Consider the following 27,803-nt stretch of genomic DNA (forward strand, 5'->3'; position numbering starts at 1 on the left):
AGTAGTGGTTCGGACTTCAGCTTGAAATTAAACACCTTTATTCAGTAGATTCAGGGTAAATCTGACTATTACCGCTCATTAGATTTAGGATTTTTATCCATCTGCATGTGAATGTTAAAGAACATTGTAAATTCTTTACCACTAACCTTAAGATTTTACATTATTACTGTTGAGAAACATGTGAAAGTCTGCTCATTCAAATTGACTTAAAGGACTTGAACACCTGTTACTATACAATTCTGTGACAGAAAAGCAAATTGGAGCTGCTGATGAAGATGAAGAAGTCATGGAACGGCCCCAGCTCACTTTAAATAAAAAAAGGACGAGGTGTCAGTAATGAAAGAAGCTGAGCTCAGTTGAGTAGTCACCGTAGCAACATGTGGCTTTCTCCAGACTATCCCAGCAGCAGCAGCAGCAGCAGCAGCAGCAGCTCCCCCCCCGGGTCCAGTTGCTACAGAGACATGTCATACGCTGCCCAGGGGGCACTCAGTGAAGGGCCTCCTGTCAGTGCTGCTGTTAGTACAGACAATGTGAAGTCAGTGCCAAGCAACTTCTTCAGTGATCCAGAATAATGCGAATCTGTCTTCCTCCTCATGCTGCATCCCTCTTCAGATGTGGCGTGGGAATGAGGAGACAGTCCTGATGTCACTCAGTCTGTGTGTTCCAAGATGACAAGGCACCTCCTGAACCACTGACATTAAAACAGAGTCTGTATTCCTATTGGAAATTACATGTATTCATGCTATTTCTTCATTTAAATGCAGTTATATATCTCAGAGGACCTCAAGTCCACTGTGTCAATTCACCAGTATGCTGCGCATGTTGATCAACCAATCACTAGAATATCTATAGCAACTTAATAATTACTAAGTATATGTACTAAGTTTACACGGTGCTCACCTTATCAACTGTTAGTTTGAATAATAATGAACATCAATTACATTAACTGAAGTTTTATAACATTCTGGGATGTTTAAATTCCTGACACCTTAACCAAAGACTGTCATCCATGAGAGGTCAGATGAAAACTGAAATATCATGCAGGATTTAACTGGTAGTAATTGAAGTTACTCAGTTCTTTAAACATGTATTCACCTGTACGCCTCAGTGCTTCACGTTTTCAAAGTGCTGCTTTTGGTTTTTTTTATGTGAATCAGATCGAATAACATTTCACTCTCTGCAATGTAAAGTCGCCCTCATTCACCCTTTGTTGTTTTAGAAGTGGAGCTTAGCAGAAACTGTTCCAAGAAACGGTCCTGATCTCTATTACCGGGTATTGTAAAGCTTTTCACCCACACACATTTTGTACACGTTCATTGAACCACAAGTCTGCAGGCTGAAGCAGCTAAGTGGACGTAAGAAATGTAACACGTCTACACAAATCTACACTTTATAATATCAATGAACTTGATTACAATTCTTATATCCTGTAAAATCTTTTAAACTATTACTTGCACCTTGTGGTTGTATGCCTTCACCCACTGTGTTGCAGTTTACCTGCAGGTCTGGACAGACTCATGCTCTAATCAGTTCATTCACAAGTCCAAGTGGACAGATGTAATGAAAGTCCCAACAGGTGTTTCTGAGGCACTGACGAGCACTGACGAGAACTTAGGTGTCCCATGAGTTCAGAGTGATCCTGACTTTTGACCTCAAAAATCTAATCAGTTCATGCTTGAGTCGAGTTTCCCTCAAGGCTCACCGGCACTGAGGCATAACAGTCAACAGCCACCAGCTTCTAGCAAAACACAGAAACTACCTCAGGCCAAGTAAATAACAAGTAAACTAAAGATTGGATAGCTCAGGTTAAAGTAACTTTATTGTTGTTGAAATTATGCTCTGATACAAGCAGCTAATGATTAACAGGCTGCAACATCATTTGTGGAAGCAAATAGAGAAACACAAGTTACAGTGTACAGAATCAGCTGACACAGATGTGAGACAAAGACATAAAGATGAAAAGGAGGAACAGTGGATCTCCACAATGCTATTCATTACTGTAAACATCTATGTTATGTTATTATTGTGTAAAAGCACTTCTTATTGTTACTAAGAAATGGATTGATCATCAGCGGAGTCTTCCTGTGGGCTAAACAATGCCCAGGTGGAACAGTACTGTCATTCAGTGACCTAGCTTACACCCCTGCTGCATACTGGGGCAAGTTGTGAAAATCCTCTGTGAAGTGTTATGAACAGATTGCTTAATGTCTGTTGTTGGCCTGAAACTGGATCCACTGTTACTTCATGTATTCATCTTTTAAACAAAAGTTAATTTCCATAACCAACAAAAAACAAACACTTTCTGTGAGTCATGTTCACATCTGTATCCGTACAAACACTCGAAATCCAACCAGCCATAAGTGGAGCTGTGGCAGCTAACCTGAGAGGGTGGTCAGGACGGCATAAACAGTGGGTGTTGGAGTCCAAAATGAAAGGCCACTTATGGATTTCCAAACTACTCAACCAATGTAGCATTTAAAAAAAAACTCTTTAGAACAAATCTAATTTGCCAGATTGAGCCCTGGGAGTTTCACTTCTATCCACCATGCAAACACACGTTCACCCCCAACTTTGGGCCTCTGTGTAACATGGGCACATAACTTTCCAAAAGTTTATATGTGTAACATCAGAACACGAAAATCAGAACATGACATTTCACAGTTCAAACTTAAAAATATCTAGTTTTTAACTTTTTTTAGTAACAGATTTAAAATAAAATAAGAAACAAAGAAAATCTGAAAATATAAATTGAACAGACAACAGAAATATATCATATACTGATATGTTTTCATCATGGCAGCAACATGTGAGTAGATAAGTGGGTCATTTGTCAGTGTTTGTATAACAACATACATTGAATTCCTTCATCAGAATAACCAAGCAGCACAGAGAGTCCAGTTACAGAGAGCAGGAACTGGACGCTTATCTTTTGCCGAGGTTTGGTCAGTGGGTGCACTGCTGCAGCATTACTGAAGCATCATCAAGTCTACCTTGTGAGGCTGGATCAGGGTTCCCACTCACTCTCTCCATTTAGCAGGGCAGTAAAGCTAGCTGTCAGATTCAAACTAATAATTTGCTCTAAGCTGAAGTCACTGCAGCATGTCATTTCTAGGCACGTTATAGGCTTTTAGTTGAAATAGTTTGTTGTCAACCCTGTCTCCTCAAATAAGAGATGCATAAGAACATAATTTTTTGAGCTGAGCGTGACATTTTTCTTCTGTTATATCAGTATAACTGTGCACTGACTTGAGCCAGGTGTTGGGGCAGGGACAGAAGGAAAACTGGACTTGGCCTTCAGGACCCGGACTAAAAACACCACTGTGTGACATTCACTGATGTATTTAGTATTTGCTCGATCCAGATGAATCATCCTATGAAACGTTCTTTTAGTGATGTACTGTGGCCTTTTTTAAAAAACATGTACCATTGTACCATTGCCTCTTCATGGAGCCCTGTTTAAAGTATCACCCTTTATATTTTTTTCATCCCTGCCCTACAAACAATCTGTGTCCACCGCTGTGCTCAGAATATGGATGCCCTAATTTTAGCAGCAATCTGTAATGATGGTTCACTTTCAGCAAAAGAAAAAGGCCAGGATGTGAGAATTACTTTCCAGAAGGACACCATGTTTTTAGGACACTTTACTATTCCTACTTTTCCATAATTTCTCCTGGAAAACTGGTGTAAAACGTTTCAGGTGTGGGAACCCCTCTGAATCCAAAAAGCACTTCTTAAGTGAGGTCCTCATCATAAGAGAGGACTGACTCCTTGTTTCATTTCATATATATTTTAGAAAATAAATAGGTTAATAAATAGATTGACTCACAAGTTAATACAACAAACACAAAGAAAAAAGAGATTTAAGATAAGGATGGGAGCACTAAAGCAGGGTGTAAGTGCAAAGCACTGGAATGATAGTAGAGTCCTTTTCTACTTAGTAGATGGAACATTACCAATGTCTGTAAAGAGGCACATAAAATGATCTGTGCTGTAATTTGTGATCAAACAGAAACCAGGTGTTCTCATGTAATCAAAGCAGCTTCAGTTGTAGAAGATGTGATTAAGGGTTAGTGTGTGTACAGGACACTATGTTCAACAGCGTCATATGTCAATACCTCAACACATTATGAAAGACAGAACTGGCTGAGCTCATGAATATAAAGTGGGGACAGACAGAGAATATTCAGTCCCACCACAAACATACACGTACACTTTGACTGCAGAACATTAGTTGAAGAAGAACAGCTCTGCTGTCACTTTGCTTTCAGCTGTTTATCAGTTGGAAATAATCGGAGAATCAGCTGGATGATGTTGCAAAGGGGTTTTCTATGTTGTCTCCTTATGCCAGCCACTTCTCTGGGTTTTTAGAGAGGGTCTGCAGGAGGCTCTTCTGGAAGTCCACCTCCGGTATTTCAGGAACCATGAACTCCAGCAGAAGGTCAAATATACAGTAGACCAGGTGTCTAAGAGGACAGGACCAGAATATCTGTGACTGATTTTGAATAAAACCTGGGCTATATAAAGACTGTGCCTAATTGTAACATACGTATTAATGGAGATCACTAAATTAGTTTAAACAGTTGCACCAGTACTGTATGTGAGGGTGAAGAGCACACACATCCTACAGGGGCTGGATCAAAAACAAAGTGAAGGCAATCAGTAAGATCCATAAGATCCTCAGGCTGCATCATTCAGGAGGGGGTAATTCTGGAAGCCTTCAACCTGCTGGTTTTCCCTACTTAATGCTGATTACCTGCATTAGGTGTGTGTTCAATCAATCAGAAGCTGGAAGATACCAATTCCTTTTGTCTTTCTCCAGTTCACCCTCATTTAAGATGGTATCTTGCAGATTCTGGTTAACTGAACTAACCTGATCCAGGAAGTAGTCAGCTGTGAGTAGTGCAGGGGTAGTTGGAAAACAAGCAGGGTAGAAGCCCTCAAGAACTGCCCAGACTAGCACCTGATTAAATCCTTTAATAATGAGTTCAACAGGAAAGATATCACAGCATTAACTACTTTAACAACTTTAAACATGACATGTCCTGTGAGGTACAGAAGATCAGTGGTGTGATGACGTTACTGTTTCTACAGGGGGCTTTTCCAGCGGAGTCACACTTTCTCAATATTATGGTGCTCTATATTTCGGTGTTTGCTAAGAATGGTCAAAAGAAGCCCTGAAAGATTTTAACACACACTCACTGGGAGAAATACCTTTAACATTAATTGCAAGTGGCTGTACTGACATGTCCATAAGGCAAACATGTGAAGTATATTAGAGTAGTAAATTCACCTGTTAATGTAGGGGTCTTGAAGAGAGTCCAGAGCAGTCTGCCAGCTGCGTTTGTACTTGTCTGAGCCCAACATATCCGAGACTAAATCTGGAAACAAGACATGGACCATGTAATATTAACTGTTTGTTGTTTGTGTGCTCATCCCTCTGCTCTAACTGTAAGTTGAGTCAAATAATGTAATCAGAGCATATTAAACAACAGGGTCCAACCAATACTGGAAATTTAAGGCTGATATTTGAGAGCTGTTTTTTTTTCATTAATTATCTTACACAAATATATTGTAGATATCCCACTTTTTGGGAGGGTCTTCGGCACGATGTCCAATTTCCCAGGAAACAAGCTATAAGGTGGATTTGCCAGATAGAAGATGTTTTCGTTGTTTTGGTTCACCTGTTGTGAGCTTGAGCACGGAGTACTTAGCAGTGTTTCTGCACAGAATTGATGTTTGTCTCATGTTTCCTCCTTGTGTAGTAAGGGTTTAAGATTGCATTTCTTAATGTAGCGGTGAACTGTGTCAAGTGACAATGGTTTTGTGAAGTATTGCCGAGGTTTCTCCAGCATCCCTGAATCTTTTCACAATATTCTGAACTAAGAAGTATTTTTTTAATACTGAATTTTTACCTGACAATTTAGTTCAAAATTTGGTTCAAAGTGAGGCACAACCTAACTATTTTTGTGTTTTGCAGCATCAAACTAAATTTGCTTAGATTTACAAAATATATTGGAGTTGGTGTTGAAAACAATGACAAAGCGTACCTGGTAGGAGTTTCATCAGACAGTGTAAAGCTTGTTGCCTGGTGCTGTCCTTCTGCTGCTGGCTTCGTTCTAGTTGAGGGGCTGTGCGAAGAGCTCCACCTGGCCATATAGCTTCCTGGATGACTTGTAGGTACACCACCCAGTACCTGGTGCATGTCAGGTTGGCTACACTGACATCCAGCCATCTGAAGTGTACAAACACACAACAGTTTCTTCAAGTTAGTACTAAAGTTTAGAGGGTAGTCTTGGAATTGGTAACAGCCTTTGTTAAAAAAGTAACCCACAATTCAGGCAGCTGACCTCATGGTGACTGACAACATTAGAACTGCACAAACTAGAAGCAAAAATCTTTATTCCCTGAATTCTGTGGATGATTTCGCACCATTTGCGAATAATAAACCACTTTTTCACTGAGTTTGGGCAAACCACACGTGAGTTGCAGATAATGTTTTATCATTTTGGAATTTTATATTTTTAATACTGTTGCTTAATTTTACAAAAACACTATCCCAATCACTAGATAAAATCTAATTTTGATCAATCAAAACATGTGGGTTTTATAAACACTTTCACAATTTACATCACAAAAAGTTTTCTTTACTCAAAATTCACCAAAATACTTTTTTTTTGCAACATCTTGCAACATTTGAAGAAATTCTTTGACTGCAACCAATCACCCCACTAATTAGTTGTATTGTGACCTTTTTATCATGCCTGACCTGACAAGGCAATCCTTTTAAATGAAAGCCATGCCTTACTACATTCCCACACAGATGTGAAACTCAAAGTACTGCGGAGAAGGCCGGCCTGGCACAGTCTCACACTGTGATCTCAAACTGAGCCTGTTCTCCTTTACAATCTACATGTCCTATGCATTCCATTCCATACATTAGAGTGCATTCACACGTACCTTCTGGATTTAAGGTCTTGTGATGAGTATATTCAATTACTATTGTGTGCATTTCAGAGAGTTTGACCATTTATTCCTGTTCTGACCTGACCCTTTTCACACCAAGATTTACTATCTGAGGAGTGGAAACAGAGTCAGTTGCCATCCAGACTGGATGAGCTGGTTATTTAAAGTCCAAAGTAAAAGCTAAAAACAGCGTCAATAAATCTCAAGCATTCAAACATTGTGTGGATAAAGCATGTAGGTGATATTACCAAGTTGGCAGTGGTCTAAATGAGAACAAAGTAACTAATTAGAAAATCATCATATTCCAGTCCTGTTTGAAGCCTTGAGATAATTTAGACTCCTGTAAGAGATTTTCAGGACTTGTTATTCTAAAATGTATACCGCAGTGAACATTCTGTTATGCAACATTATATAAAACCACACTGCTGTGTTAAAAAGAATTAAGAATCTGCCTCTGGGCTTAATGTTCTGCTTCTACTGCTCACTTCACGTGGGTCCCGATGAAGTTATTTCATCAGCTGGTTCTGGATAGTTGCCACTCTGCAGGGCAGAGAACATATGCATGGACATTGTGTTCGAGACACCACTTTTAGTTTCCACTATTTTACATAGTTCTAGTGCTTATTATTTCATAACAGAGCAAGAGAAGCTAAAATCAGATAATGATGGTATTTCACATTCTTAAAGTTATATAACTAACTGAAAAAAAGTGTGGAGAAAAGTTTCTCCACAGTGAAATTTAAATTTAATTTTAATACATCTGTTCAAAATGTGGTTTCTTGTGTACAGTCAGGTTCATAAATGTTGGAAGAATTATGAATCCAGTGTGATGGTGTACAGAGGTCAAATGCCAAAAAACTTATAATATTCATAACTGTAAGTTAAAAATACATAGTTGATATCAAAATGTGATTAAAAACAAGTTATAGTGATATTCTGGGCATACATGTGTACCCTGTTGGTGAAGGTTTGGCAGGATTATCTCTTGGTTTATCTCTTCACAAGCTCATACCACAGTGACAAGTTCACTAAATCAGCATGAGTTATTGAAGAGCGAAGTAAACTGGAATATACTGAGTGGACTGAGCTCCGACCACTGACTGAATCTAGAGTCACATGAATGCTGTAAAGTCCTGAACCAAAAACATTTTAATGAGAATCATCTTTCATCCAAATATAAGATTCCACTTTTCCTTTTGTTGGTAGCACGTCAATGACCTGATGCGGATCCTTTCGAATATGCATTTGATCCAATTAAGTAAAAGTGGTTCTCCAAATACTCTAAAAGAAAGTAAAGACAGCTGCCATCAGAGCATAGCCAGGGAAGAAACCCGGTGTCTGGTGATGTCATGATTTCCCAGCTTTAGTTAGTCTTTGACTCTAAAGGATTTGCAATCAAGTATTAAAACTGACAATTTAATTTATGATTATGTTAGTTTATCTAAATACAGTTGAGCCCCTAAAGCTGGGGGTCTATGAATAAAAATGATAGTAATTCCTGCACGGCTCATCCCATACTTTTAACCAAACACTAAATTAAGGGATAAGACTGGTGGTTTACTGTATTTTTGCAATTTCCAAAACATCCCACTCAGACTAAAATTACTTGTACCACAATGATGGGAAAGACAAGAGTTTGGGGAAGGCAGCAAATGCTCTTGAGTCCATAATATTTGTCTAAAATGGTTGTCATTAGAGAGTTCATACAATAGTTTCTATCATATTTAAAAGCTGCTAGTTCTCTAAAGAATCAAAACCTCATTTTGATGAATCACTATAGTTTAATTCATGCTCAAGTGGTACTTTCTTGTGCACTGCTGTTGCTGACACGTGCAAACAGGTTTACGGTATATTGTATATACAATATACAGCCGCCAGGACAACAGGGCAGCAGATACCACTCCTTTTTAGTAAGATCCATCCCAAGGGCCAAGCTAGATGAAGTTGAGCTAATGTCGGGCTTTGTGAGCATCTGTTGGGCTAGTTATTGCGGTGTGGCCTGCACCACTGACGCTAGCTGATTTTGAATTGAAATTTTGAATTAACGGTGGTATCTATTCGTAAGAGTAACATTGTGATTTGCTTTTACCTTGATTGCTTTGTTTACAGTGTATCTACTCCTATATGAATGATGAATAGATTATCACCATGAAGACTAATTTATTCTCAAACTGGCACAGAACATAGAAGCTAACTGGTTTTTGGCTGTAGTCTTTGTAACGTGTTCAAGGATCACTTTTTGGCTGAGACACTGGCAACAAAGGCGACGATTCATCAAATTTTTATGTATCAACATACCAGTGGCTCACTGTCAAAATATGCTTAATTTCCAATAAATTGAAGCCGACTGCCCACACTTGCTGCAATCCTGATTGTATAACTTAACCCAATACAATGGTTTGGGAATTCATCTTTCCTTCAATCACTGCAAGCTGGCCAGACCCTGATGCATCAAAGCAGGGCCAAATCATGATGTTTCCTCCACCATACCTTACAAGTGGGATGATGTTTTCATGATTATATGCAGTCACAGTCCCAAAGTGTCTCCATGTGTAGATAGTTTGCTTAATTGTAGACTGGTGAATGTCTTTGAAATCACTATGTAACTCTTTCCAGTTTTATGTAAAACAAAAATTCTTAATCGTAGATCCTTTGAAAGCTCCTTTTGGCGAGGCATGGTATTCTTCTTGTACGGGGTATTTGTCAGTCAAAGTAGCTCTAGTGCTCACATCTTCAAACTAATTTTCTTAACAAGACTCCAGGTATGCTAATACCTGACTCCAATAAGCTTTTTTAAAGTTTTAAAGTTATTATATATTATATATATATAGCACTATGGTTTTTATTGTTGTTCTCACTAAAGACACATGCGATCAGAATTTTTTTGTGTTATTACTTTAGGCACATTATATTTGTTAATACTCTTCACTTAGCTGAAGATCATATCACATTTTATGACAAATTAATGCAGAAAACCATTAAAATCTAAAAGGTTCATATACCTTTTCCTGCCACTGTATCTATGGATCTGACGGTCCAGCATGTAACACACCGACTGAGACAAGACAACTTGCTGCTGGCGAATAAAATTGCCTGTTTTATCTCCTAGTAATGAAAAGCATCAGTTTTACTCGATCCCATGTGTGGTTCTCCTCAAACTCTGCACAGACAAAACCTTTAAGATTTAAACAGGACAACCTGCAGTACTGAGACAGGATATGGAGTCCAAATCGCATGTCTGTGGTCTAAGTGAGTACATCACCATTCACATAGACAAGTCTGTTATGTTAAATTATCTCCATATGTTTTAGCTACACACAAACCCACGGGTGCAGTACACTCCCGCCGATGAAAACCTCAGATGTGTTCTGTTCAGAGCACAAGTGTAGATGTGAAACTAACAGGATGAACACATTCACTGTGTGCACCTATGTTGCTGGTGCTGAAGCTGCAAAGCCAAATTCATTCTACGTGCCAGTGTCCTAAGGTTGTGTTTCTACTACCTCAAATATGTTGTGAAAATAGAATCACTGTAAAAGGTTTAGTTAATTTAATTTATGATTTCCGGAGTATTATTTTATACTTTCCAGAGCTCCGTAACACAACTTGGGTTTAAAAGTGGCGAACTCTATAAAAGCAAATGTTTTCCTTTCTTGAAAGTATTGTGTGGTTCTTAGTAAAAAGAACATAGTGAAAGTGCACTGGGCACATGAATATCTTCACTTCTGATGTAAATTCTAATTAAATCTCTACTATATTCTAAAGTGCCTTTAGTTTTAACAAATGTCCAGACATACACACAGATTTGAATTTATTATAAACTTAATTAATAATATTGTAAACTTTGTGTTAAATGATGCAAGAAATCTTAACTGATCAACTGAATAATGCTTTTGTGGAGATGAAAAATACATGTATGGAAGGCAATCGATATTTACTTACTCTTTACTGTCAATATACTAGTAATAACTAGGTAAATAAGTCTTCAGAGTACTCCAGCAAGTTATACTCAAAAAGTTCCTTGCCGACTGCTTGACCACAAGCAGTGTGACCAGTGTGTGGCGCTGATGGGTGAGATATAATGCAATGTAGAACAACAAAACAAAACGAACACAAATGAGCAACAGGAAATACATTTTTTCCACGAGTTACCAAATATTTTGCCGCATCTACACAGCTGCTCATCCACTGTTTTGGTTGAAGCAGCATCAGCTCAGCTCACAACTAAAGCCAAGGTGGAGGTATCTTAAACTCCAATGCCACTGTCGCCCATCAGATTTGCAACACCCATCTCCAACTAGCGATGGTATAAGAAGTCTTTTGGATCCTTTCACTCACAAGATTAGTTCCTTTGGCTTGTCTCATTCATACTTATTTCTATAAGTTGTCCCTGAAGCACTGCAGTTTGGCTCCATGTTTTAGAGAACAAAAGAGCCAAATTGAAGGGACCTTTTACCATGACCTCCTTCATTAACTGGGGGAGGCATTTGGGTTTGGCTCCCACACAGCTAACTCACAGATCTCCTTCATATGACTCTCTGATTCTCACATGACTCAACAGCAACCTCATCCTCTGCTTTTTCAGATTTAGTTCACCATTCTTTTGGCTCCCTGATTCCTGGTTTTCCATTTTTGTTCACAAACAAGTTTCTGCTCTTTGGTTCTCTCATCCTGTCAGTCAAATGCAGGTCACACAGATGATGTCATGGGGCTAACAATAATGCTGCATTCCAATTGGCTTTTGGGTAAGACAGCTTGTTGCTTGCACAGTTGCTCAGTCAACAACATTGTGCTGCTTCTTGAGTCACTAAAAAGTTGGAGCCAAGAGAACGACTCTTTTAAGAGCAAACTCGGCTCTCCTCGTTCACTTGAGAGATTAGTTCCCTGACATTTGTTCTTTTGCGACCGACACCAATTCCCCATCAAAAAGCATGAGGTTGTCCCTAGAGATACTAAGATTCAGGAGTTACTGTGGAGTCCATAGCTGAATTGTGGGAAATTCAATAGTACGACTGTCAGTTATGGATGTTATTGAGATAAGAACATTTTAAGGCTCATAGAAGGTTGAAAGTGACATTTCACAAGTGACTTTAAACAAGTCTATTTGCCGCTGAACAGCAATTTTGGGATGACATTTCAGTCAATTGCTGCACTCCAGCTCCAGAGCTCACATGGGGTCTGGGTACAGTATTTTATTTTCCAGACATTCAGTTCTGCTATGTGCTGTCACATAATATTTCATTCACGTTAAATTTTAGCTACCTTAGCTAAAGCATTATGTCAGTATTTACATTTGCAATATATAGATCACCAGTGGAAAGCTACATTAGTGAATATGCTTTTTTCTTTTTTTTTTTTAACTGTTTTGAGATGATAAACATTGGGTTAAGTCGACATTGCTGTCAACTGTGTCTTAACATTTAGCAAATGAGTTGTTTTCACAACAGTAGCATTCAGTTTGGAAGATAGTGGTTCCCAAGTGTGAGTCACAACCCTGGGCAGAATTATGTATATGATGTGTAATGTGTCATTTTATGTAATGTGTCTGCTCCCAGTTTTGCAAATCAGTGCAGTCCTCTGGCTCAAGGCTCAACACATCACCTCTCATCATACAGTTGTAAAGTACAGCTATCTGGCCTGCTGTCTAAAGACAGCTCTGTTTCTTTCTGTATGTCTGAGTTATGTGCGCGTAGGTGTCAGACCTGATTTTATTTGGACTGTTGTGGTGCCTTATTCCACACAACTGGTCAAAACATATCTTGTGTTTTAGCACTGAGCCAGAATTTAATCACATGTACATGTTCACATTACAAACACAGAGACAGGTCAGTTATGCAAACACCACACACACACACACTCTCACACACTTATACACTTATATACAGGTCAAAAGCCCAGCCTATCCTGCAATAATATCCATCAAACTTGGTCTCTGCTGTCATTACTATTGCAGTATTTAGCCAACCACCAATGATTACTTACTCTCTTTGGAGTATGCAACCACACACAGATTTAGAGCCTGCACACACACATACACAGCATAGTGCATTCAACCACCTACAGCTGACAAATGCCAAGTAATTCTATATGAGAGATTGTGGTCTGGTTGATGACCTTACGGCATAAGTGCCACCATGAAAACCACCACAGTTATTTTGTAGTGCCACTCTGTCAGAGATCTTTTTCAAGCAAGAGTTGAGCTCACGACCAATGAACTCAGCCTCTGCTCTCAGCCTGTGGGTTTATGTGGTTTAAATCACACAAAAAATGTAGTTTGACTGCATTAAAGTAACATTATTAGACAAGTGTAGATCGCGGATCGAGGTTTGCAAAATGTGTATGAAACCAGTCTGGTCTTTCAGCCAGATAATTTTACACACATCTTGTTCCCTTAGTATTACTGACATTTGAAAAATCTGAAAAACACACTGCTCACACGAGAGAGCACATGGACTTGGCCAGTTATTCTTTCTGTCAGTGATTACTCCATCAACTACCATTACACAAACATTAGACTGAGCACAAAGAGATAAACAGCTAGTGATGCAAGTCCGTTCCCACGAAAGAAACTAACTGCAGAAGAAGAGGTCACAACCTGATGATGTAACTGAGGAGCAGCAGGTAAACCTCAAACCTAAAACCAGAACTAAAAAAAAAAAAATTCAGAAAATTAGTTAAAATATAAAATTTGTTTCATGTATTAATGTGAGTAAAACACTTTCTCCATCTTAATCTATGCCTACAGTATCTTATGTACAGCATAAGCTTGAGTCACTATTTACTAATATTATTGGTATTTACTAATGAACTAGTCTGTTTCCAATACGCTTTGCACCAACTTTTCTATATTTCAACATTAATTACAATCAAATTACAGGTCTTGCCACACAACTTCTTATGCACAAATTGAAAATGTGCATAAAATAGGTGATGGGAACATACTTACTGAGCCATGTAGGGAGCCCAAACACTTAAACAAATACATTTAAAGTGCTTTTTGTTAATTACAGTTTTGCTTTGATAAGTACACAGCTGTAAAACAAAGGCCCGTTTTATTCACAAGCTAGAGGATTTGAATCAGCTCAGTAGCTGAACTGAACCATTAGGCTCAGCTCCAACAATGAACCTGACATAATCACTGACAATAAAGATAAAGGTGAGAAGCTTTGAAAACTTGGCAGGAAATGAATAACACGTTCCAAATATGCATAAAACATCAGCTAAGCTGGCAAACTACTATGTATGTGTTGGACTCTATTAGGATTTATTTTAGCTACCTTTTATGGTAAACACAGACAAGTATAACCAGGTCCCATTTGAGCTAAAATAAACCTACAGCCAGTTTTCAACAAGCAAGATGTCATTGCACAAGTATGTCTCTGGAGACTGAAGATTAATCACGACCTTGGAGCCACATCTCAGACCCCAGGCTCAGGTGAGTGATGAAACCAGAGACGTGAAGAGGCCAAAGGGTCACTACATGACTTCATCCTGCTACTGTCCTTATTTAGGACTCAGTGTTTATCACTTATCAACTTTATCAACAGCGTGAGCAATAATGTGCCATATTATCTTTCACGTCGTGCCGAGGGAGGATTTCAGTGTCGCTACATCTCTCTAACACTAAATAAGGATAAATGGGCACAGAGGTTGGCAAGCTTTAAATGATGCTGGGGCCAGCAGGGACTTCACAAGAAGTGTTCTTGGTAGTGACCTTTAATATCCCATGAAACAATGACATAGGTCTCTTGAAATAAGAAAGAAACATTGTACTATTAGAAGACAACATTTACAGATAAAAGAAAAAGCTGAATTATGGCCTGAACATATGTGACAGAGACATGACAAAGGGCAAACCTCTAGCTGAAACACACGATTAGATATAACCCACTCACGCAGCCTGATTCCATTTTCAGGAGTGTGTTTGTGTTTGTGAATTTGCCTCATCTCAGGAACAGCCTGTCCATGGATGTCACACTTCTATCACTCAACAAGCATGATAGACAGTCAATACACCCTGCTTCCCACAAATTCCCAATCTCCCATGTGTAGCCCACCCATGTAGCCATGGGGACACTCAGCTTCACAAGGGATTAGTGTTGACAGAACATATCAACCCCTCTCTGTTCTCTTAAGAGTTACACTAAAGTCCCTGTCCCTGTCCCTGTCCCTGTCACTGACAATCATAAGGTCATCACACAGGAGGCACAAAGAAAATGAACTCTGAGGCATATAAAGTGAGGCAGATGTGCCCTATAAAACACTATGTCCCAAAGAATAATTCCAGGATGAATCTACATCTGCATCAGTTGTTTGCATACATACATCCACACACCACTACAGTTTGTCATTCAAAACAGCAAAGTATGTGTCCAGCACTTTGTCATACAACCCCTACTGACTCTACCACTAACCATACTTATTTAATCTATCTCCCATTGATTCTTTCAGTAATTAGACCTGGATGCAAAAGTGAGTAATGAAGTGACAAACACAATTCAACTTGAGGTCTTCTTGACCTTCATGAACAGAACATGGAGTATCTCTACACATGCCTACAATGTCTACTTGGAGTGGCTGTTCTCAGCTACATCTACACTACATCTAGACACTGACAACAGTCTGGCTCCAGCTGGATTTTCCATCCAGACTGCTGTCTAAGAGAAAGAGGCTATATTCATCTTAAACTGTCCCACTTTCCGGTCCATAAAAATCAGACATCTCCCAAACCAGAGACTTGCCATGGACCCCATTTATAGGAGCAGAGAGCTAACTTTTCCGGCCAGACCTGTCACATATACGCAGACCCAGATTTGGCCTGTTGGATCCTGGTTTCATCTCTCAAAGAACACACAGTCTACTCGTAATTCCAAATTAAATGCAGGCATTTGTGCATATACTAAAACTGCTGACTGGCATGAAAGGGTTTCAAATGCCCAAAGCTTGTGTTTTTCTCCCACTTAACAACTGTCAGATTATATAAAAACCTTTACATCACTGAACATATCCTGTCAGTCCCAGTATTAGTGCTCTTCCTGGATGACAATTTTGTGGAGTGATTTGACAACAACAGCATCTATAAGGTGGAAGACATTTGGTTAACTGCATGAGTGCTGTTTACCTGAGGATCAGATAGTACCAGGGTGAACTATGGAAGAAGCTACCACATCTCTTGCCATCATGTGGATGTTACTTTAACAGTAAGATGTGCTGCAAAATGAGTCCAACTTACAGAACATAAAGCATGTGCTACATCTTGGTGCCAGACACCAAAGGTCGATTTCAGAGTTCTTGTGAAGTCCATGTCTCGACATGTTAGAGCTGCTTTGGTGATGCAAGGGGGACATTCACATTATCAGGCAGGTGGTTTTCATGTTGTGGTTGATGGTAAATATGTGTTTAGAATCCAAATACCAAGCATACCAAGAGCAAAGACTACTAAATAAGTCACAGCCCAGCATGACCATTAATGGTTGGATATTCATTCAATCAGAAGCCAAGACTCATTTATTGCAATGCTAACAGCTCTGGCACAATAGTCATGTGGGCAGCCTGCTAACATGCCCTCAATGACAGTGCTCATTGATCTTGAGCAGGGATATGATTGCCAGCTGAGCCCAAAGGCTGTTACCCAGACATACGGTAACACTTTTAGCATTTTTCACCACATGGTATTGGCTGAACTCCACTTGAACAGACTCTAGTCTCTTTTGGTAACGTAAGTATTTTGTGTTTCATTGCAAACAGCATTCCTTTTGTGTAGCTTGTCATAGTACAGCTACAAGAACCTGCCATAATCTGCCATGAAACTTCAGACACACAGAGAAACACTGGAGGTTAACAATATTGATGTATTCTTGTTTCTTTGCCTGTGGCTGTTTGTAACAGAAAAGAGACACTGCTGAAAAAAAAACAAAAATCAGGACAGTTTGGGAAATAGTTTGGACAACAAGACAACTGGGACACTTTTCTATGACCTATCATTAGTCTGCAGTGTTTTCACATCACCTTTTGGGATGGGAGTGTTACCATAATAAATACCAGGTACCAGGTACTATCCATAAGATTTGCCCAATGGAAAATTAAAAATGGCCATTCTAGTCAAGCTGTTGACATGCAGTGTAAAATCGTATTAGAACAACTACTTTCATGTAATCCAAGCCTGGGTTTTTTTTTATTGTTCATCTGTTTGGCTTTTATTTAAAGATTTATTGTGTATATACACAGTGTTTGTTTTTAACTCTAGACTGGAACAGAACTATTTTAGCAACACAAATTATATGTGATATTTTGATCAACAGCAGTTTACATTTAAAGCATCTTGTCTCCTCTGCACAGAGGAGATATGCATGTGGTGAGAGGAGATATCTGCTACACTGAGAGCTGTCACTGCAATGTTGACAGACTGCTGCCTAATATAGACAAGGCCAAAACAAAAGTACAAGGCCTTTCATACTTGGCAGGTGGAACATCTTAAAATAGAGGGACCCAGTATCAATATGAGGCAACAATATTCTGGTACTGACACCCCAGGGAACGTGAGGTCACACCACTAACAGCACAAGCATTACAACCTGAGAACACTGTCTGCATGTTTAGTTTACTGGCAGCAGGAGCTATACCTATTTATGATAAATATTTGGGGAGTTGATGTCAGGCATTCACTTGAGGGCCAAAGAGTGTAGGGAAGCATGCATGCAGACTTTTACCTTTTGCAAATGTAAAGTTTGAAGCTTTCAGACAATTCAAAAGGCAAAGGCAGGTAAAGCACATTGCCTTTGTACGTTTCTATTAAGTGGGTATTAAGGTTAATTGAAATATTAATGTTCTCACTGTATGTTAGGGGGAGAAAATCATTATCATTGTCATGGCAGCATCACTTATGTAGTAATGTAATGTTTGAATGTTACCAGCATCTGCTCAGCAGCTACTACATCAAGGGAAAATGAACGAAAATGAACACTTCACCCTTTACTCTATCAACAAGTCCTGTAAAAATATCAGCTGGAGATGATCTGCAGCCAAAATAATAAAACTTTATTTGCACCGAGTAGCTTCTGTGTGCCAACAGCAGAGAACTATGGTTGAATTAAGTGCGAATGTGACTATGTGAGCTGTGTGCAATGCAAAGTAACACAATTCTCCCATTTTTAACCTAGTTAGGCTTTGTCTCTATAACATAACATTAACAAATGTCTTTGTCAGTTAAAATAAAATAAAACATTCACATGAAAAATTGGGGATTTAGAGTTGCCTTGAGTTAAGGCTTCAGTATTTTGAGGTCTTGAAAAATATTTGTTATTCACAACATCAAACTATATAAATCTATTTCCACCTGACTAACATTGAGAAGGACATTGACAGAAGAAATAGTGCAACACCTCCATGATGCAGTTATTGTATGGGACTGTATTTAGAAGGAAACACACACACACAATTACATGTATCAGTTGGAGTGTACACTGCAAACACACACTGCAACACTATGTAAGACTGTAAGGTAAGTGTAGACCCGAGGTGGGAAATGTATGATTTTATTTATATCTTAAATAAAAACACTGAATGGACTAATATACTGTACAGAAATCTTTCTACAGTGTAGGTAGAGTTCCACCACATTTGACCTCATTAAAAGACAAGATGTCACTGCCTGAGCTTTAGACATATTTTTTGTTTTTCATTGATACCATCACACATTTGCCTTCGGTTTTCCTTTGCAGTTATTGGTAGATAGGCTGACTGAATCAGAAATCTAATGGCACCTTCATACACAAAATTGGACCAACTATGTTGCAATGAAATAGGAGAAACTTTTTCTTAACCTTCACTCTTTTTGTTTCCATGTTCTTCTGCTTCATCTAGTTATTGAAATCACTGAATGTCTGTGGGTCATGGCTGTCTGGTCAGTGGTCAGGAACACACAAGCTGAGTAGTGACCCTGTAATGATGCAATGTTCAGTGAACACCAGCATCAAAACCACTTAGTCAGGTTGAGCTATATGTCTTCTGTCAACTTCAGCTGTAGTTCAGCTGAATACTTATATTAGCTATTATACTACCATTTGTATACTATGATCCTTACATTTAAATTGTACTTGAATGGTTAATTTGCAGTTTGCGGTGTGTAACAGATCACACATTATGACACACATACTATTTATCAATAGTACTAAGAGTATTGTTTACCAGACTGATAAGAGTACTGTATGTGTGCACTATCCCCCCCATTGGTGCAACTTATGCATGTGTGTTATCAAGTATGACGACAGATGAGATACAGGAAGTCCTTGCTGTCACCAGAGCAACATCATTGAGATGGCTAAACCTTGCTGTTAGACACGTGTTACCGAAATAAAGATTCATTTAACAACCGTAAAATGAACGTAGAACGTCACCTGTTAATCAGGGTCCCAAACAGCAGCCTGATGGTCCTCTGAATGTTTTCAGTGCACAGCCAGCTCCACTGCTCCCTCATCAGCAGACACAGGATGTTCAGAGCCACCTCAGCCAGGTCTGTCTCAGATGCTGCATTCACAACATGCAAGACACACATAAAACAGGACTCACTATGACACACTAGTGATGACACATTCTGTTATACAATATACTGTACACTGGTTTAGCATGTTGTAAAAGCAGCCTAGGAGGGACAAGATCTATAGAGGGACATGTCACTCTGAAACCAAACATTGGTATTTGTTGAACATAGCAGGTCCAGCAGTCGCATCAGCACTTCATACTTGCATTAACACTGCCCTCGTGTGGTTGGACCAAGTTGCTGCTGGTTCAGCTGAGTGGGAGTTATTGTGCTAATACTCTATCTGTTACGTTCTACTACATCTACTGTACATGTGCTGCTATTTTTAATTAAATACACATTTTAGCTGTACACTCTTCTAAAGTTTACTGAAGCAGGTCAACACGCTGATGAAGGGTGAATTGGCAGGATGAAGGGTGCTGTCAATGTCAAGTCTGTCTATATAATGTGCTATAGATCTTGTATTACTTAATATTTTAAGGAATACAAGATATATTGTTGTTGCAATGTCATGCACATTACAAATGTATTTTAAGAGACCTTTAATATAGTTCTGTGTCAGAACAAAACTGCGTTATTCACTCTTGTGTTCAATCAGTTAGATACTGATATTATTAACATGGCTAAGAGTTTTCCAATTTTACAACCTGTCATCCTGTATTCTAATTTCCTGACTAACTACATTTACACTACAGTGAGATCACTGTCAGCACTGGCTACATAACCGCTCAATTCATCCAGCAGCTGTTCTTAAAATACAGTATGTCGGCAAAGACTCTCAGTGATGTGGTAGTTGAGTCATGGCAACTGGACATCTGGACTGTTAGATCTGACTTTGCTAGAAAAAAGTCCAGTTTGCCGTGACTCTTGTGAAAGTGGTATTTAAATGATGATGATCTCGTTATGGAATTGAATATAATTTTCTGTTTCTGTTTTCTGTTTCACTCAAATGTAAATGGATAAAAGGTTTAACGCACCAAAATACCGGGGAATACCTCTCGTTGTAATTTCCAAAAGACCTAGCAAAACATTTTAGTGACATAAGTAAAAGTTTCACTTCTCTTTTATTCCCCCAACTTGCCCATTCTCCCATATTGTGTGATAGTTTCTTCCTCTTAGAAGATATAGATCATTTAAACATCAACATATCTTCAGTTTCCATTACTGAGATGACTGTTTACCAAAGTAGCACAGTGTCTATGTTCTACATTGACCCAATAATTTTCACTTTGTGTTATCTTAGTGGTGTCAGCCCAGTAAGGAAAAATAAGAGAGCTGCCACAACATAACGCTGCCAAAATCTGACCCTTGTCTGATGAATCTGATGAGTGAGTGGAATATGAAACAGGTTAGTTTTCGTTTAGCTGACCCTGCTATAATTATCGTAAAATAGAGAATGGAAAATGGTGGAGTGAATCTGACAGGAAAACAGGAAGACACAACAGGCAAAGACAAGAGGAAAATGAAAGCAGTCATGTGAGGGTGAATCAGACAAGCAGACATGATGACTAATACGATCATATTTGGGACATTTGCAAAGTCTAAGAAAAATGGGTCTTTCCACGAAACAGTTTTAATGACAATGGGACCTGCAGCTCCAACATTAGAGATAGCTTTTCTGCTCGTGTTCAGCATGAGTTTCTACAAAGCTCAAATACATTTGAGGAGCTTCAGTTTGTCCAGAACATGTTAAAAATCCCACTTCTGAGTGTAACAAGTTCAAAATAGTACTACCCTTAATAAAGTCATGGATTATATTACTTAAAGCTTTGGCACATGTATCAACTAAGTACCTGGCCACAATAAATACTAGATCAAACTGTGTATCCCCTTGTTCCACTCTTACCATGTTCATGACTTTGCTTTCCACTCAAACACTCACGCAGAAAGCCTCCATATTCCCTGACTGCTGGACTGTCCTCCCTCTCTGTCTCAGCTCTAGTGACCAGTTCAGTAATAAAGCCTTGCAATTCTGTCAAGGACATCCCGTTAAACACCTTTGAAAGCAGAGAACAGGAGGATGTAAAAAAATCATCTCAATGAGGTCTTGAGTAAATTTCACAACTGTAGATAAGAGCAAGTGATAAAATAGCTGTAGTGCAAATATAAGTTACTTACTGTTCTGCTTTGCTCACAACTGAACAAGACTTGTGGTTTTACATCTGAGCCATTCATAAAGGGAATGTTTTTACTGGAGAACTTCAGACGGGACCTATGAGTACAAAAATAAATGTAAGTGCAAAAAACAACAAAACAAAAAATAAATATTGAAATATTTCCTCCAATTCTGGTTGCTCTCTATCAGAGAGTGTGCTGCTTCTTTTCATCTGGCTGCTAGAGGAAAGCTTGTGCAAAGGTTTTTGCTGCCTCCCCACATATCAGCCAACTTCATAAAGGGCATGATACCTCACAGGCTTCACACTAAGAAATGATTTTGAAATTTTCCATTAAAGTGGTCAGAAATGCATATATTAGCACCTCTGACTATAGTGAAAAGAATAATGGGGTTGACTAATGATATAACTTCTAACTAGGTTATTTCCACCGTCCATTCAGCTACAGTCACTCCCAAGTAGTCTTCACACTGTAGTAGCTTTGTGTAGCGAATAAAAAAATAAAAAAATTCTCTTGCAGTACACTTTTTCCAGAGGTTACCAGTTGGAGTAAAATTTTCCTAATTCGATTTAAAGCACTTGTTCTACATACAGTACATTGCTTAACTGATGCTCCCCAATAAGCCAGATCACAAAAAAGTTCCCTGTTCCAACTTGTTTGTTACATAACTGTTTTTTTTAATTACCGGTATATGTTTGATTTTCCTATGTAGAGCACTTTGTCCCTATGTTTGAAGTATAAATAAAGTTTATGTATATAATTATATTATTGTAAATGTTCAATATAGTTCTTATTTATTATTATAATGAATCAAAGTATAAATAGATTAAGAGAAAAAATAAGTGGTGCTGAAGCTTAGTCGAGATCTCTGAGGTCTTACTTGCTCTTCTTGTCTACACTTATTTTTCCTCCATCCACCTCTGCCTCATTATCCTCCGTGGGGCTCTGTGGTTCCGAACGAGGAAACGCTGTTTTCAGGGTGTCTACAATGGCATTCACCACAATCTAGACACAAAAACATTACATAGTGTATGTCAGACCCAGTATGAATCCAGCAAAGCTTTAGAAATTCCATTTCCAGAGAAGTTGGGATGTTGAATAATGTATGTAATGATTTGCAAATCATTAAAAATTACTATATTTGATTGAAAACATTGCAAAAGTAACATATCAAATGTTGAGACTAAGAAATGTGATTGCTTTATAGTGTAGTAATATTGAAGGGAGGTACTGTACATGAAAGGTTCAGGGATCAAACCTTGTCTATGCGTGACACGATGAAAGGTTTCTTGACAAAGGCAATCCTTGCATCTGTGTTGAGAGCCAGAAACTCCTGCATCTCTTCACTATTGGCTATTTCAGGGATGGCACAGAGTTGCTGTGAAGGTACATACAGTAGAATGTTGGTTTAAAACCTTAGAGATCAGAAAAATGTAAATGTTAAATAAAAACACTAAATGAATGTAATTAACAATCAATCTACCAACTTTCAGAAAGGTCTCCAGCAATCCTTTTCGAGCCTCTATCTTGTCACTGTCCATGTTTCCAAATGGCATGTCTGGAAATATTTTCTTTGGACCTTTAACTCCTGAAACACAGTCAGTCTTTAAGAAAACTTAGCCCAAATGTAAATTAACCTGGATCTTTTAACTAATGTCCAAGAATTAACGTTCACTCTTCCTACCTTTGATGAGTTTCCGTAGGTCTGTTTTTTCTTCTAACCGTGTTTGCAGGTTGAGGAACTCACTGTATCGTCTGTTAACTGTGTGATAGGCCACGGGAGAGGGATTCTCCCAGCTTGTCTGTGTAACTTCAGCATCCTCAGAACCTGGCTGGATGGAGTTGTCACAGCCAATAGCTGTCTCATACTGAAAACCAACACAACAAACCATAAGGTTCACTATTTGTTGTTAACCATTGTCCTAATTTATATTTTGACCACCTTAATGCAGGTTGTAAAATGTCTTCAGTATAGAAACCCTTAGAGCACAGCAACACACAGCAACCTAAAGTAAACTAAGAAAACATCTTCACTGATTTCACAGCATATGTGCAAATACAGAAATCACAACCAAACTGACAAATGCACTGCAAAAAGTGAACCCAATGCAGACATCTAGATCAGGCATCGAATTCTCACTGGATTCTGAGAGACCATAAACCATATTCACACAGTGACCACTTTCTTCTGACATCACAGAGGTGCGAAGTTTATCAAAAGGATAAAGTTTTTTTGGGGAACTATTGCGCATACAGTAATGGTGAAGTAAACAGCAAAAACAGCTTCTAATGCTGCTCTACAGCTGCCTTCATCTTTGGGAAAAGAACATTTTTCCTTGACAGCTGAAAAAACACAAACACATTCTGAGAGACTTTTGCACTAACAACTGAACTTGAGCAAGCTATGAGCAGAGCTATGGCAGCTCACCTGAGAAGATGGGTAAGACATAATCAGTTCGGGTTGAACATTTTAAAACCTCTTGTGAACAAAGGAAATATGACAAACTGAAAGCTGACTTTTCACTACCAGCCATCATGCAAACACAAGTTCACCTCAGGCTATTTGGGCCCCGACTTCACAAAAGTACAGCATAAGAACACCAGAAAATTAACATGACTGGTTTAAAAGGTAGAACAATATATCTGATATTAATATTAGCCAACGTTACAGCTAGACAGCAGCTAATGTTAGGATTCCACCACTACCCAGCTAAACATTACAGATTAATAAGGCTAGACAGTACGATGAAAGACATTTCAACTCAGAAAGCCCTGAAACGTATGTGTTTTTCCAGATTCACTGCATTCATGAGCTTCAAACCTGAAACACAGCAATGCAACATTATTCATTTAATAAACATAAAAATTCCACCGTGAGCGTGACTTCAGAGGAAAATGGCCACCATGGGAATATGATGTACAGAGGAGCTGAGATCAACAAAGCAGAGATAGAAATTAGTCATCTTCTAAGTTAATAAGGAAATGTTTTTTTATGTACTGTATGCTAATGAGCAAAGTTTTCATAGGATTATTACACAGGAAGACACACTGTACAGGCAACTATCACGGCCTCCAGAGCCCTTCAACTGTCAGGCATTAAAGTTGTTTTAAGCTATTCATCCACTGTCCTAACATCACACACTTATGGACACAAGTAAAACTGTACCGCAGATGAAAAAAATCCCTGGGAGGATCCCTGAAATGGCCTAAAAATAAAAACAGGACCTAACAGTCAAAAATGCTGCAGGGTTATTTTTTACAATGAGTCATTTGCACTTTTTCTTGCAATGCCTATGCTGAAACGTTGCATGGGAAAAGGTGTAGGATAACACATGATGAGCAGAAGAAAGAGAATATGTTATCTCCTTACTTTGATGGTGTATAGTGTGTAGGGGTGTGAGCCTGTCCCTCTGTGTTCCTTAGCTGTGATGGTGCCAGTAATGCGGAGGTTCTGGATGATGACAGGTCCATCAGGGCTACTGAGAGGCTCAAAACTGAATGATGGCATAGGAGAAGAGCCTTGCAACGGACTGACTACAGTCAGCTCATTGGGGTTCCCCAACCCCGTCTGTTCTACATGAAGAGGAAGGTCTTTAGTTGGGTTTACTGAAGTGGAACTGCCAGACTTCTCCAGGTCCTCGTGGTTGCTCATACTCAGAGTCATCTCTGCTGTCTTAACTGATAAGGTGCCACAGCCATTAGGATGATGAACTGGTTCTGAATTTACCAGAACTTTAGGGCAGGAGTCATCCAGTGGACAAGGGCAAACAACCTCCAGGTCCAGACCATTGTTATTTTCAGCACACGTGGTACAGTCTTTGTGTCTGTCTTCCAGACCTTCCCCTTGGTCTATCATGACAAGAGAATCAATTGAACTCCGTTTATAGTCAGCCAAAGGAGAATCCAGGTCAGAGTCATTTTCCTGGTAAAATGGGTTTGACTTGCTTCCTCTAATGTAATGCTTTAGAAAAGGTTCAGTTTCTTCTTCTTCAGCATTGCTCGGTGGACCATTCACCTGCTTGGAGTCAACCACATCGTAGGCAGAAAACACAGACATCTCTGTTTCATGGACCATTTCAGTCAGTGCTCCTGCTGGAGCAACTTCTATGTTCTTCTGAGGTATCTGTGATGTCTCCTGTAGTGGAGTAAGCTCTGATTCAACAGGTGGAGATGATGATAGTGGCAGAGATGATGTCAGTGGCTCTGTTGCAATTTGTTTGTGCGGTTTGCCAGACTTGTCAAATATCTCAATCATGAGGAGGTTTAACCAGTCAGGGTCAGATAGTTTTGCAATGAGAGGGAGAAGGACGTTGCAAGTGATGAGCTCCTCAACAACAAACCGTCCGGTGCGGGACTCTAAGTGCGGTGGTGGCACCAAAACATGCAGCAACAAATCTACGACTGCTCTGGTGTAGTTGAGTTCAACTTTGTCACTGGTCATGGCAAGATGAGGTGCAGTAACACTGGAATAGGCTTTCCACAGTCGTTCACTATCGCTTCCCCTCTTTGCTGTTATCAGTGTCTCCTGCTCGGCTACCAGCTCCTTGGCACTGATGTAGTCCTGTAGGTGGCAGCCAAACAGATCCAGAATCCTCTGCGTCAGCTCCTGTAGGCATAAGAAAAGCCAAAATTAAAATGTGATTTTAGTTCTTTATCGTAATACTTGTGGCACAAGTGCCACTTTTTCAGAGCTTAAAAATATCTAGTAAAAAAAGCTAAAAGTGCATGCGAAAGAAATGTGCAACACTAAAAATGTCTCAAAGGCTGAGGTCTAGATCATAGTACCTTCCTGTCAACCTGTCTTGCGCGCATTTTCAGCTCCATAGCCATCGAGATCATGGCCTCTTGAACCTCTGTTTCAAAACCACTTTCAGAGGACACAGTGGAGTACCAGGAGGTGACAAAATCCTGGATGATTTTCCTCACTGTGTTGTGAATCTCTTCATCCAAGTGATCCTCATCCTCCATCGAGGAAGGAACCTGAAATGTTTGATCACAAAAGAAAAATGCTCAATAAAACTTTTATAACCATCAATAAATGCCAAGTGTAACTAACCCCAGGTCTGTTACCAAAATGTACCTGTTCTAGTGTGATAAATCTTTCCAAGTGAACCACGTTGTTGGACTCGAGGACTGCCTGCGAGCCAAGCCAACCCCCGAGCACCACCAGCAAACTGGTGAACACGCACAGCAGCCAGATGTTGACCAGCAGGTGAAACAGCAGGAGCCACGCCAACACTACACCAAAGCCCAACAAGCTCCTCTTTCCCAACACCTCAGTCATGGCAGTGCAGGGGTTACTGTCTGGCTTTAGTCCCTCTGGAGGAGTGGGGAGATCACACATACTGGAGCAATGTCACACCCTGAAAAACAAACCCATTGGATTGGGTTATACACTCAGTAAAGGCTGCAGATATGGGCCAGGGACAGTAATGAAAAATCAACCGTTTTCTCACTATGTCTGTGTGTATGTCTGGGTATTCTGGTGTTGATTAAACACTGTTTAATTTTACTGTATGTACGGCTTGATGAACAATTTATTTAATTCTGAACATGAAGCCAAAACATATTTAGGCTAGCTGCTAACGTTAGTTTTCACGATGTCTCGCTCGACTAGTGTGACCTCACACTGTAGTATTATTTCATATGTAAAGCGTAGAACAGCAAGTCAAACGTATACTTAAATATTTCATAATTTAATCTATATTTGTTGCATGACACGAATGCGCACGTTAATTAACGCTAACAAACGTTAGTGGAGGAATACTAACATTCAAAGTGTATGGACACACGTCGAAATATTAGTGACGTTATCATTTCTTGAAGTATTGTCTATATCCCGAAATGAGATCAAATTGATGTCGTTTGTGCGGAAGTATGCAATAATGTCCTCCGTGTTGTGATTATTTGCCAATTCCAATACCAACCTTAAATTGCTAACTTTCTGGGTAAAGGTTCGTAATCTATCTTCCAACATCCTTAGCTAGCTATTAGCGTAACTTCACCCTACGTGCTGTATAGTCTGATACGTTAAAGTGCCTCCCTTGTAAAAGAAAATGACCAAGGTACATAAACAACATGCAGAAATCTTTAACCTGCATGAGCTGTCACACAATTCAATGGGTGTTTTCGTCAGCGTCTTCATGACCATCGTCTCGTCTGGTTTGTTTACTTCCTGTATAATGAC

At 39.2% G+C, this 27,803-nt stretch overlaps 1 protein-coding gene across 2 annotated transcripts; it reads right to left on the reverse strand.

The window, feature by feature from the left end:
* Nucleotides 1-1,801: 1,801 nt before the first annotated feature.
* Nucleotides 1,802-27,794, reverse strand: snx19b (sorting nexin 19b). Of its 2 annotated transcripts, none has more exons than XM_026372081.1 (14): nucleotides 27,712-27,794; nucleotides 26,697-26,979; nucleotides 26,402-26,596; nucleotides 24,987-26,222; nucleotides 23,301-23,484; nucleotides 23,104-23,204; nucleotides 22,875-22,994; nucleotides 22,497-22,621; nucleotides 21,620-21,713; nucleotides 21,348-21,498; nucleotides 19,359-19,488; nucleotides 6,048-6,232; nucleotides 5,291-5,378; nucleotides 1,802-4,463 (listed from the first exon to the last, which is right to left on the reverse strand). In XM_026372081.1, the coding sequence occupies exons 2-14, from the start codon at nucleotides 26,958-26,960 to the stop codon at nucleotides 4,340-4,342; spliced, it is 2,997 nt and encodes a 998-aa protein (XP_026227866.1). In that variant the 5' UTR covers nucleotides 26,961-26,979; nucleotides 27,712-27,794; the 3' UTR covers nucleotides 1,802-4,339. The 2 variants fall into 2 exon arrangements, with proteins under 2 accessions (XP_026227866.1, XP_026227875.1); XM_026372090.1 differs by lacking the exon at nucleotides 27,712-27,794 and adding an exon at nucleotides 27,544-27,700.
* Between the last annotated feature and the right edge of the window lie 9 nt (nucleotides 27,795-27,803).

The sequence above is a fragment of the Anabas testudineus genome, chromosome 13 (assembly GCF_900324465.2).
Source record: "Anabas testudineus chromosome 13, fAnaTes1.2, whole genome shotgun sequence".
Lineage (NCBI taxonomy): Eukaryota > Metazoa > Chordata > Actinopteri > Anabantiformes > Anabantidae > Anabas > Anabas testudineus.

What these genes read in the sequence shown, in the direction of transcription:
- snx19b (XM_026372081.1), bottom strand. Translation starts at nt 26,960, where the DNA reads ATGTGTGATCTCCCCACTCCTCCAGAGGGACTAAAGCCAGACAGTAAC. An exon ending in GATTTATCACACTAGAACAG is followed by an intron (nt 26,597 to 26,696) that starts GTACATTTTGGT and finishes CAAACATTTCAG; the next exon opens with GTTCCTTCCTCGATGGAGGA. An exon ending in CAAGACAGGTTGACAGGAAG is followed by an intron (nt 26,223 to 26,401) that starts GTACTATGATCT and finishes TTATGCCTACAG; the next exon opens with GAGCTGACGCAGAGGATTCT.